This window comes from Ochotona princeps, chromosome 16 (genome assembly GCF_030435755.1).
Source record: "Ochotona princeps isolate mOchPri1 chromosome 16, mOchPri1.hap1, whole genome shotgun sequence".
In the NCBI taxonomy this organism is placed as follows: domain Eukaryota; kingdom Metazoa; phylum Chordata; class Mammalia; order Lagomorpha; family Ochotonidae; genus Ochotona; species Ochotona princeps.
In genome coordinates this window covers 4,875,350-4,888,844 of record NC_080847.1, presented here as the reverse complement: position 1 = coordinate 4,888,844, position 13,495 = coordinate 4,875,350, and the positions used below count along the sequence as shown (strand labels likewise).

Below are 13,495 nucleotides of genomic sequence, written 5' to 3'. Positions count from 1 at the left end.
CCATTGCCTCAGGACATATTCTTATTACTAAGTTAACTTGTAGGAACACTAATGCTGGCTTTTTATAAATATCAAATAAGAAAAACGCCTGGATGAGATCTTAGAAGTCCCTTTCTTCTGTATCTGTTTGTAAATAAGAAAACCATTTTTGATTTGCCATGAAAAATTGGTGTAGGTGATAGTTGAGCTTGCTTTGATCACCTTGTCTTAGGGCTTTCTGTTCTGACTGCGGTAGCAGTGCTGACTCTGTCTATGAACTTCAAATGGGAGACCACTCCTGTTTCTCCTTACAACGTAAATCAGAGCAGAAGGCCCTAGAATTCTCAACACCACCACCACTTCCTTGTGTGATACAAGCCTCTAGACTGTGGCATATTTCATTATGAGCACACATAGATCACGACACAATGCCAGAACATTCACTAATCCTACCACTACCATCTGAACTTTCAGTTAGTTCATGAGCTGGGGACTACACTGTAAACATATACGTGTAATTTTAATAAGGAGGTAAGGACACTTTCAATGACCAAAGGAACATTTCGTAGCTTTGCTTAAACAGTGCTTTTACAGAAGTGCTCATAAATGTCCAGCAGGGAAAAAAAGCCATATGCTAAAACTTGCTTACAAAGTTGTTCAAAGGGGACCTGGCTGCTCCTGGAAATAAGTGGAAATTTCCAGTATGTTTTTAAAAATTACATACAAGTACATGCAAGAGTTGGGTTTCTCCATTATGTTCCAGATTATCTCCATTAGTCATGGCTGCAGCCCCTGCATCCAGCACCACTCTAGACACACAGTTGAATGACTTAATAACTCTTCAAAAATAAAACTCAAAACCAGCATTTGTGCAGGCTCTAGTTTTTTTAATTTAATCAAGTGCCTGGAGACACAATTTTTAAAACACTGGAGCAGAAGACAAGGAAATGAAAATCAAACAGGAAAATTCCCCCAATCTAGAGCTCGAGAACAGAGTGGTAGCTCTTCAGGAGGGGAATTCCAAGCAAAGCAGTGTGGCCCACAGCCCTGTCCCACAGCTGCGCCTGCACAATCACCACGCCAGCATCACTCTACATCAGTCACACAGCAACACAGTGAGGTGGCGATGTTACAAAAGCTGACGAGCGATGGAGGGAATGACTGAAAAACAGTGCATTAAAAAAAAAAAATGGGACACGAAATGCCAAACCAACGATCCTCCAAGGCCTCTGAAGATCCCATTTCATGACGAGGCATGGTCAAGGGATGGACTTTTCATGGCAGCAATGTGACCCTTGAAGGCGGCTCAGGCTGAACTGGGCAATGTCAAAAGCAATCAACTGAAGGAAGGTGCAGGACAGGGTGGATCAGAACCAAGACCTCAACTCCTAAACTTCATACCCAGTACAAAACCATCCATTGCTGCCATCCTGCACCCAGCTCTAGTAACAGCTACAGCATGACAAATCCCTCCAGGCTGGGAAGCTTCCTGAAGTTACCAGTTCTAGCCCAGACCTCCAGGATGAGCGCTCTTTGCACAGGCAGGCCATGTTGGCAGCATAAGATGAAGATGCTTAATAAGTAAGCTCTTCTCTGAAAAAACCAACTCAATCATGAGGGTTTTCCCTAATAGAATAGGCACTGTTTCCAGTACAGGCTACCAACACTCAAAGGAGTAAAAGGTTCTGCCTGGCCAAGCTGCTCTCAGAGGTTACAGAGTGGACCAAACAAACAAACAAACAAACAAACAAAAAAACCCACTGTATCTGCAGGATGGGTCATCAGGAAAGGGAGCATGGAACTCCAAAGCACTCTTGAGAGGGCTGCTTTCCACCAATGATATCTGGTTCCTCAGGAGAGCCTTGGTAGGCTCTTAAAGCCTCTTAAATGACTGACACAGGCCCAGTGAGATTAGCTAGGATAATCTCCCCTACTTAAAGTCAACTCATTATGAACTTTAACCACAGCTTCAGAAGACCTTCATGGAAACATCCATATTCGTGTTTTACTGTGTAACCAAGGACCGGAATCAGCCAAGTTAACTTATAAACCTGACCATCGACACACTTCTCTATCCACCCCACTTGTCTCAGACAAATGCTGCTGTTCTAAACCAGTGATGAAAAATTTCACCTCCTTGTCTCCAAGGCCAAATTCTGTATGATCATATACTACACGTTTGACTTTTTCACCAGTTAAAACAACTGAACGTGTCAAACATGGCTGTCATACATGGAGCAGCAGCAGGACTCATGGGATTCATGGAAAACCACCTCTTCCAAGAACATAAACCAAATAAACCAAAGTCTTCACCCCAATCTTCTGCCATCCAGGTCACTGAAAGAAGAGTTTGTCTAGAACTAGGGAGAAGGTATCACTCTCTCCTCATTCCAAGGCTCGTAAAAGGGCTGCCCATCTAAGATGTTTCTGTACTCACATTCCCCACATACCCTTGGGTTGTCATCATGTTGCCATCAAGCCCAGCCCAACCTACCAATAAACAAAACAGAACAGAGCCATCTCAAGCTTACCCAAGATGTCCTGGCTGTTCAATCCAAAGGCTACTAACTGGCAATGCCCTTCCCTACAGGAAATCTCCCTATGTCTTCCCTCACCAAGGCCTCTTGAGTCGTCTTCTCTCTCTTGCTACTTCCTTTAATTGTGACTCATCTTCCTTCCTTCCACCTCTAAAATGTCCACTTTCTTTATCATTAGACTCCTCTTCACGTTAATTCTAATCTATTTACTAATGATGTAAAATCTGTCTCATGCCAGACACTGCTCCTGATACACAGGCACTTATGATCTACAGCCACATATATTTACACTCAGATGTTACACAGACACATTCAGAAGTGTTCTTCCCACTGCCTCCACTTCCCTCAACCAATAACGTCTTCCCGAGTCCCATCATGCGCTTCATGAACTAGGACGGAAACCTCCAAATTACCCTTCAGACCCTGGCTTTCCTTCAATCCCTTTATACTACCAGTAAGTTTTATTTGGGGAGGGTAGAGGAGGCAACATCAGAAAATTGCATTTTCATCTAGGCTTCTTTGCAGCTAAGTTTGACCATGTAACTGCCAACGAACAAGGAAAAGGGCAAAAATGGAAGGAACTTCCAAACAACCTTTTATGGAGAAATGACACAATTTCATCCTATCCTTCCTATGTATACTCCCAAAAGGACAGATAGTTTCACAGCTACCTTAGACCACGTGGGGACAGACGACACAGTAGACAATTAGAGTCAGAGATAAAAAAAAAAAAAGAGCTTGGCATCCTTAGAATCTCAAAGAGCATCATCACAATGCCAGATTACCCAACTTCAAACTTTATATCAAGTCAAAGAATAAATCTTGTTAAAGCCACTGTTACTACATACTCTCTATCACATGCTGTTAAGAGATAATCTTGGCTAATATGCCAAACCTTGCTGCTTATTTTTAAACCCCAAATCCATCCATTTCTCTCTATCCTTATCACCACTTTCTTATTTTAAGCCACAATGATCTGTTATTTCAATAACTGAAACGACATATACTATGACCCAGTCACCCTGCTCTGGTCTTTCTCCAGCCTAATCCACTATGCATTTCTGAAGGGCAATCTGAGATTGTATTATCAATCACATTAAAAATGTTCACATTCTTCACCCAGTAATTTTGTTTCTTGGAATCCATCCTGAGGAGGGTTGTAAAAATGCATCCAAATAATTAAATTTACAGATGTTTATAACAACAACATTTATAATAGTTTACAAGTGGAAAAAATCTGGGTGTCAAATAAGGGATAGTTACAAAGGGAAAATGGCATATGCCAAGGAATATTCACCTGTTACAACAAGTTAAAACAGAGTATCTTAGAATATGAGGAAACAGTCATAATTAGCATGTATTTAAATAAAGTAGATTATAAACAGATATATCCTATTTTCAATTTGGTTTTTAGTTACCTAAAAACGTACAAAAATCAATTCGAGTCTTACCTTCATCTCTACACACAAAAAGCCAAGATTTTAATTAATACAGGTATCACGATACCATTTATTAGACGTCAGTTATGTACTAAACACATAATAGTAATATTGGGTTTCTAATTTTTTTCTTTTTGTTTGTATCGTTTTTAATTTATTCAAGAGGCAAAGTCACATATACACACTCCCCAAATGGCCACAACATGCAAGACTGGATCAGGCCAAAACTGGGATCCAGGGACTCAACCCAGGGCTCCAGTGTCGGCTGCAAGAACTGCTGATTCCCAGGGTCTACCTTGGCAGGTGTCTGGAATCAGGCACCAGAAGCAAGAATCTAACCCTGACTCTCCAATACGTGATGCAGGCATCTGCAACACCAGGCCCAATGCCAATTCTGCTTATATTCTTTAAAAATACAGCAACAATGGGGCCCGGCGTGATAGCGTAGTGGTTAAGGTTCTTGCCTTGCACATGCCAGGATCCCATACGGTCGCCAGTTCTAATCCCGACTGCCCCACTTTCCATTCAGCTCCCTGCCTGTGGCCTGGGAGGGCAGTCAGGGACGGCCCAAAGCCTTGGGACCCTGCACCCATATGGGAGACCCAGAAGAGCTCCTGGCTCCTGGCCTCGGATCGGCGTAGCTCTGGCCATTACGGCCACTCGGGGAGTGAATCATCGGACAGAAGATCTTCCTCTCTGTCTCTCCCCTCTCTATATCTGTCTTTCCAATAAAAAATAAATGCATCTTTAAAAAAACACAGCAACAAATATGAGCTGCTTCCAGACAAAAATCCTAATATTCTCACCCAAGTCCTGCAAATCGGATCCTACCCATGTGTAGCTCCCATGCTTCAATCCCCTCCTCTAGGAGCCATCTCTTACTTCTGCAAGTCAGGATCATGCATCCCCACCACACATTCCCAGAGAAATCGCTCTTTCTTCACAGTGCTCTCAACAGTCTGGTTTCTTAACAGCACTACCCACTAACCCACAGGCTCATGGAGGGCACATTCATCCCTGCCCTAGTCACTGGCATGTTTGGTGGTCTGTATGAGCAAAATGAATGATGGCACTATGAAGTCAATCATGTTTATACCTCGCTTCACCATCCAAGGCATGCAGAACACGTCACATTCCTACTATCTGAAGGTTTGTCTTCAGGCCTTAAGATCTTAATCACCATCAGCCCTAAATATTTGCTTAGTAGTCAGTCATACCTCAAAGAACCTTATCAATGCCTCTCAAGGCAGGTTAAGCCCCTCAGAAATGACCTTACGCAATAAGAAGCAATTAACATGAAAGTCTATTGGAAAAGAAGCTAGTGCTTCTTTCAAATAGCAGTTCAAACATGGACAAATCATGCACACATTACATTTTCATTACAGGTATCTACCAAACTCCACCAATACACATCCTCCCTAGACACCTGTTTCTTCAAATGCTGGTGCAGAGACTCAAGAAGCTGTATTACAGACCATCTTCTCTGACAGTACCCATGTTTCTCTGACATGAATTATCTTGACATGATTGCTAAGAGAATGATGTCTGATACAAGTAAATCATGATTCATATGCATTCTTCCTCATGTGTTACTACTTTGAAGCAATCACAGGTAAACACTCAAAAGAAAGAGAAAAGGTGACTATATGAAAACCTGATAACAAAAGTGTAAATGCACTCAAGTGTCTTCCTCTATTGTACGTGGTGGTGGTAATGGTGGCTGCTAATTTAATCACTCCAAGCTCCAGTACGGTCTCCACTTTGTTAACCTGAAAACTTCAAGGACAGAAACTACCAAAACATGGGTCCCAACAGGAAAAAATGAAGAATACCACTCACTGGACCTGAGCTAACTTGTAAGAAAATGCCCTCTATTGCAAGTGAAGGCCCTGTGTCATTAACAGGAAGGAAACACAGGCTCAATCTGAAGACTGTAAAAATGACAAATCACAGACAGTGGAGATCAACTGAGCTGTATTTTTTTTAAATCTGCTTCTGTTGTTGTCAGCAAACAGTATTCATCAATCCACCTCAATCCTGCTTTTCCCATAAGCTCCATATTTGGGGGAGTATGATTCATGCAGAGAGCAAGGTGCACTCAGAAAGCAACAGTGAAGATACTCACACTCATCCCTGTAACTGAGTCCATTTCTAACCAAAGCAAATTTCACTGAATAAACCTACAATTATTATGTTTATTTGGATGAACAAATATTATTTTTAATTTGGAATAACATTTTCTTTTATATATAAGACAAACATTCATATAATCACACATACGTACTTAAATAGATATGGAAGAAGAGATACATGTCAATCCCTAAAGATAACTCGCATATTCATGGCATTTTATCCTTTCAAGATAGAACGTTGGAAAACATAAAGAAGCTGAATACTGACACAGAAGAACCTGTCAAATCCCCCTCAAAAATTCTCTACTTGGGGCCCTACACAGTAGCCTAGCAACTAAAGTCCTTGCCTTGCACTCACCAGGTTCCCATATGGGCGCCAGTTCGTGTCCTGGCAAACCTGCTTCCCATCCAGCTCCCTGTTCATGGCCTAGGAAAGCAGTCAAGGACAGCCTAAAACCTTGGGACCCTGCACCCGTGTGGGAGACCCAGAACAGGCTCCAGGCTCCTGGCTTCGGATCAGCTCAGCTCTGACTGTTGCAGCCACTTGGGAGAGTGAATCAATGGACAGAAGACCTTCCTCTCTGTCTCTCCTCTCTGTATATCTGACTTTCCAATAAAAAAATAAAGTAAATCATTTTAAAAAAATAATTCTCCACTCGGCCATTACTGACTCCCTCTACATACACACACACACGCACACACACACACACACACGGCATAATCTGTGGATTTCTTTGGTAAAAAGAGGAGACTTCCTCCACAGCACCAGCTCATCACAGGGGAAAGATGTAAGGCACCCTCTATCAGCAAGGAGAGCCCACTGGCTGAAGCTCAGCTGCATTCAGCCTTTTTAACGAACTCTTAGTAAGGGACTCGGCCAATTCTCTCCCACAGAACTTGATCACTACAACGGGTTTTAGAACCACTGGGAGACCACGAGGCAAGAAGAAAAGCGTCACACTCAACACCACCAACAACAAAGGTTACCCAAAGCACTTTATGAATTTGAAAACCCATCTTCTTTTTCCTGATTGTGACCAGGAATAACGGAATGTGCAAAGCGCTGGGGCTCGGAGACAAACAAGACCAGAAAAGTGAGTTCCAGTTCCACTGATGATGACCTCTGGTCATGCAAGAATCTGGGTGTAGGAATGAGCAGAATTCCGCAGCTACAAACTCTAGTGCCTACCGAGCCACATTCCCAAGAGCAGACAATGGGTGCTTGGCAGTACAGAGCCCTCGGGACAGCAAGAAACAGAAGACCCATGCTCCATCTGAAAGTACTCAAACACATTCTGCTTACCTACCACTAAGGCAAGAGACACACAGGCAGAAAATGTAGACCTGGCTCACGGTGCCCACAACACGACCCCTGTGTTTAGGAGAAGGTGGCTCTGAATAAAGTCTTTAACATTGCATCAGCCATGGGTTAAAAACGCCTTCATAGACGTAATGGCCAGATTGCCTTGGAACACCACGAGAACGCCACTGCAGGACAAGCAAAGCAGGAGCATCTATCAAGACCCCAAATGTGGGAAACGGCTGGATTCCATAGTTGCTCATCTGGAGTGAAGAGCTGACACCACATGAGGTTTCCAGCTCCTGGTGACTGTTTCTTTTGCAATGCTATTTGAAGAAGGCTTAGTAGTCACAACCCAAATCGCTTCTTTACCACAAAAGGTCAGCAGAAACCCACAAGAAGGGTATCAACAGCCAATACACGAACGCTTAGCCCACTGGGATCTTGGTTAAAGGTCAAGAAGAGTCATCTTTGTGCCCTTCAATACCATACTAACTTAGGGTACGATCCTATTTGAAATGTGACTTCTTTTTCTCCTTTCCAGGTCAATGAATCAAGAGTTCTTCTGAACTCAACGGCCTCTTTTTACGCATACAACTGTTTTAGGAATGTGTATGCTGATGTGCGTGTAGCACTGCCTAATTGTTTTTCAATCTGAACAAGTTAAATTTTAGCATCCATGTCATGCGATATAGACACAGGGTATAAAAATGCTGACATCTGCTATATTCTTGTAATGCAGGTGAGCCCTTTTGGTCATGACCACGCAAATAACTCGCCACGTGGAAAATTATTTTACACCTAGCTCAATTATCTTCCATCAGAGATGTTGTATCAATCCCATTCTGCTTTTGCTTAAGAACTTCTGAGGTGCTGAGAAGGTTCTAGGGTTACTGTGAAAACTCTCCTCCTCACAAACTCTTCCGTCAAGAAGAACAAATTCAGACAGTCCCTCCATCTGAACTTTCGCTGGGGTGATACCAGCAGTTCCTAATATGTCCTCTTGAGGGCTTTGGCATTGCAACTTTTCACCTGAGCAAAAATTAAATGGACTCAACATCCACGGGCAGAATAATCCACGCTCCTAAGCACACCATCTTTGCTCCTGAACTGGACCCACTGGTGGCCGACAGCCTTCTGATGCTGGGTGTCCCTCAGCAATGTCAGCTAAACTTTCCACAGCACAGTGTGTTGGCTTTCAGCTGCAGAACTGACTCTGCCATCTTGAATAAAGATCACAGTGCTCGGATGATGAAGCAGCTGCCATGTACCAAGTTCCTCACCAGGTCTCCATCGACTCCCATCCTCTCTCCTTCGGCTCAGGCACGAAGGAGGCCTACGCGTGGACAACTGGTCAACCAGCATCACTCCTGTACCCCATTTCATCTGCCCTACTCAGCGGAAGTCCAGGACCCAGTCTCACCAAGTCCAGAATGATTCCTGGCCACATGTCTGGAGGCCCACTGGCCATCGTACCAGTTCACACCAGCCAGCAAGTGTACTTTGTGAATACACCGATAAGGGCCAGAGGGGAAGCAGCTCCCAGTGGGGAGGAACCACCCTGTAATCTCTTACCCCAAAGGTGAACTCTACCCATTTCTTCCCTTCCAGATGCTCATCTCAGTTTAGCCAAAAGCCTGCAGCCCTAACCGACTCAGGACCCTGGGTGTTCCGCTGCAGGGGGCACTTTCTGGCATATTCAGTAAACCTTCTGGACAAAGATGGCCGGTCTCCAGGCCTTCCTGTGGGGAACCAGGTCCTCTCTGAGGCCATGCTTCCCCAGGGAACTGGCCGTTGCTTCCTGTCTGGTCCACCTGTTAGGAATCCCAAGCAGGAGCCACTGGCTTGTCCAGACGATGAGCTGACCCCACTCCCTCACCACTTTGCAGATGACTTTCAAAGGCTGGCCACTACCTGCATGGACCTGGACACGTTATCTGAGAGCAGGGCTCACATCCCAGGTCCTGTAGCAACCTGCACCGCCCACCACCCACTTGCAGGTGCCCTTCCCCTTTCGCCGAGGGCCCTCTGCAGCGCCCCCTTTCCCCTCCAGTAAGCGCGGCACCCGCAAGGACCGCCCCACGCCCCAGCCTCGAGGGCTTCTGAGCCAGGGGCGGGGGCAGCAGGTGGGGGGAGGGGACCGGGGCCCCAGGAAGGGGTTTCAAGGGTGGCTCCTAGGCTCCCACCTAGCCACCTGCGTCGGAGTCCCCCAGGACCCTCACCTCGCTCCAGCTGAGCTCCAGTCGGATTGCCTGCCCCCCCCCCAACACACACGCAGAAGCCGGCTTGCCCGCGCCCCCGGGCCACACACCTCGCACCCCCACTGGCCGCAGTGGAGCCCCCCACATTCCTGGCACGTCCAGTGCCGACTTTTACCTGTACTTTCTGCACTCGAGACAGCTCGTTGGGCGACAAACACCTCCCCGGACCGCTACCTCCCCCGCCCGGCTCCGCCCGGCTTCCTCCTTCCCCCCCAACCCCCCCCAAGGCCGCAAAGTAGATGGAGTAAGAGAGTGTGTGCGAGAGAAAGAGAAAGAGCGAGCGGGCGCGGGCGCCGCGGGAGGCGGCGGGCGGCGCGCCCGGCCCCCGCCACCCTCCGGCCGCCTCCGCTGCCGCCACCCGCGGGCTCGGCAACTCCGGCTCGCGCCCGGCCCGGCCCCGGCCCAATCCCCCACCGCCCGCCGCCCGCCGCCGCGCCACCACCCGCGGGCTGGGGCCGGCCCGCGCCCCCGCGGCCCCGTACCTCGTAAAGGTCCCCAGAAGCCATGCCAGGCTGCGGAACTTGGCTCGCCGGGGTGTGCGCGTCTGCTCGCTCGCGCCCTCCGTGCGTGTGCGCGCGGGGGCTAGTGTGCGTGTGTGTGTGTGTGTGTGTATGTGTGCGCGCGCGCGCGAGTGTGGTGTGTGTGTGTGTGTGGTGTTGAGTAAACTGTGTTTTTGCAGAATGACAGGCTTGGGGGCTGCCTATGCGCAGAATCAGAGCGGGCGGCGGCGGCGGCGGGGCTGGCGTAACCGGCAGCGGCGGCGGCGGCGGCGGCGGCGGCAGCGGCAGCACGAGCGCGGGCAGGAGCGACGGCCGCGCAGTGCGCCCGAGAAGGCACGGACGCGGCCTGAGCGCCGCGGCCCCCCGCGACCCGGCGACCCGGCGCTGGTGGCTACGGCCGGCAACGGCTCGCCCCGGCGCCGCCTGCAGGAAGCCGCCCCGCGCCCGCCGCCAGCCCGGACGCTGCTGCCACTGGGCGAGTCCCCGCCCCCCGGGAGCCCGGCCCGGCCCCCGGGGCGGGAGATGGGGGAGGCGGGGGCGGCTGCCCGGCCGCGCCCCGGGACGGGTCCCAAACCCCGGGAGCACTCAAACCCGTCCCTTTGGCCCCGAGCCCCCGGCCAGAGGGGCCCCGGGGGGTGGGTGGCGGGCCAGGTGCGCCCTGAGCGTGCATGACCCCGGCCCGCGAAGGGGCGGCCTGGAGGCAGGTAGGGGGCGGCTGTGGGCGCGGGTCCTAAGGAAGGATCCCACAGAGTGGCCGCCCCTGGGTGCCCACCACACCCTACCCCCACTCCCCAGCCTCAGGAGCGGATGGGCCACCAGAGACCTGGCCCCGTCGGAGCTGCGTGGGGCCCCTCTGGACTGGAGGCCACTGGGGAGACAGGAAATGAAATGGCCCCTGCTGGAGTGCCAAGGGGAGCCAGGACAGCGTGCTGTTACACACATGTACCCCCCAAAACCTGAAACGTCTTAAGAACCAAGTGCAACCTTCCCACAACATTCCCTTCCTCCCCGCCATTTACTCAGCTGTGTTGGTTGATACACAAACATTTCACAAAGTCTACTCAATTGCACAGAGCCCCGGAACAGGCACAGATGGAACCCTGCCCACAGGGGACTCTCTATCCATGAGCGGACCCGAGGTCCGCAAGCTGCAGGGCTCCTAGGAAAATCCTGGCATCGGGGGTAAAGAGCCTGGAGGGACATCCCTTCCTAACTAAGGCCGTGGGTAGGTGTAAAAAGCTCTACTTAACAAGACAGTCATCTCCAGCCTTAGAGAAGCAAAAAGTCCCAAAATGGAAGGCAAGGTCTTCTTCCGCCACCACCGAAACAAACAACCCGCGCGCATCACAGCGCTCCCTCCAGGTGGGAGGTGGGGATAACTCAAACCCTTGGTCACCGGAGCCCTGGGAGCTGTGTTGCCTGCAGAGCTCAGGACAGGATGACGCACACCTGGAGTTCCATGAGTAGATGTGATCAGAGCTGGGCCAAGGTCCTTCGTTTCGGAAGCTGGACTCCGGTCTGCCCTCCTGGAAGCCGCCATGGCCAAGGGGCGGGAGGAAGTGGCTTGATCCAGAGGCTGTCAAACTTATTAAAAAGTCATGGGTTTTATTTTTTATTACAGTTCCATCTAGACCACAAAGGTTTTGTTTGTTTGTTTTGGTCTGGTTCATTCTAGGACACACGAGTTTGCATATGCTATTCCCTCTGCCCAGAGTGGTGTTCTACATTGGATCCATCTGGAAAGTTCTTTGCTTTTCCTGCAGATACGTGTTTATCTCCATATCACCCATATCTACCACTTCTCCTGACAGTACGCACTGTGCCAATACAACAAACATAACACCAACGTCTAGATGAAAATCTCGCATGAAAACAGTGAGGGTCGGGGGAAACCAAGGTATGGAAATCAAAGAAAGCTTGGTTTAGCAGCTGTGAACATGTTAGCCTCGTTCTTTTTCCTCTTTGTGTTGATATTTCCCCCAATGATCATGGTCATTTTAAATAATTGCATTAATAACAAGCATCTCTATATGTAGGTAGAAAAGGGTAAGGATCCAAATTTGTACTGGGAAATCAATACCCACACCATAGCATGAGGATGTAATTTGGGAGTAGAAGACAAGAAAGAAACTGGGTTTGGAAATAATATGCTAGCCAGATTTGAATATATAATCAGTAGTTTCACAAAAACACCAAAACTTGACTTGTGCTGGCGAAATAGTCCCTGGGGATAAGAGCAAAGCTTGGAAAACTCTTGTCTAGGCAACCTCTGCTTGCAGTGTTCATGGAAAGGGATACAGCATAGACTAGAACGCTCGGTGCCAGGAAGGGGGCGGTGTGTGTAGGACACAGAACCCATGTAGATCTTGAAGGCTTAGAGAGAAGAAGGGATAGTGTTCTGATTTGGAGGAAGGAGTTGGCTGGACGGCAGCAGTGAGAGAACTGGAGATTGAAGGACATGGCAGAGTGGAGTCAGTTCAGGCAGTCTGCAATAACGCTGGACTCTGATGCTTGGGACTCAGCAGGTCAGCGATGGGACACAGAGTCCATCAAAAGCATGCAGTAACCAGAAGGGTGCTTCAGAAGGCAAATTCTAGAAGCAACAGGAGAAGGAGACTGGCAAGGCTTGGAGGATAAATGTAGGGAGATCATTTGCTGTGGTCACCCCCAGTAGTGGCAGTAGAAATAGAGAGGAAAAACTGCACTTGTGGGATGTTCAGAAGGAAGAACTTCCATTCCATTTACTCCACCTACTTCCATGAAGCATTTGATCCACATCAACACACTTGATGACTAACAGGATGTGTGTATGTGCGTAGCACACAGACTTGGGGGAGGGGCAAGCCACTAAGCAAAGAAAGGATGCAGAGATGACTAAGGTTTTAAATGGTGTGACGGAGCGGCCCATCCAGCTTAACACTCTTCGCATTTATCCTTTCCAGGAAGGGCAGACGCTTCCGGGGGGGACCCAGGGGAAGGGTCTGTCACCTTTTCTAAGAACCAAACACTGGACAACGCATCTGGAGAAGGTGGAGAACTCTTACTGCTCAGGAAGAATAGACCGTAGCTGTCAGCTTCCTCAGTCTGGGGCAGACCTTTGTGCTACTCATAACCCAAGGGCAGGTAACAGAAAACTCAAAAGAATTTACTGATTCACACCACTGGAATTACTTTCAGGACTAGCTAGCCAGACTCAAGGGTTCAAGGAATATAAAAAGGCTTCTTCCAATTCTCCACTTCTTTCTGTGTGCTGGTCTGAGTCCAGCTGAAGATAAACTTCCTCCTCCATGCAGCTAAGATCATACCACCTGTGGCCATCATCATCTGGGCTTACTCTTTACTCAGTA

General features: G+C 48.4%; 1 protein-coding gene across 1 annotated transcript in view; it reads right to left on the bottom strand.

The window, feature by feature from the left end:
* Positions 1-10,591, bottom strand: part of CDYL2 (chromodomain Y like 2) — a 118,718-nt gene extending 108,127 nt beyond the window's left edge. Inside the window, exon 1 of the mRNA XM_058674173.1 lies at positions 10,131-10,591. Coding sequence (XP_058530156.1) covers positions 10,131-10,154 — 24 coding nt within the window. The 5' untranslated portion in view covers positions 10,155-10,591. The remainder of the gene's footprint in view (positions 1-10,130) is intronic.
* Positions 10,592-13,495: the final 2,904 nt, after the last annotated feature.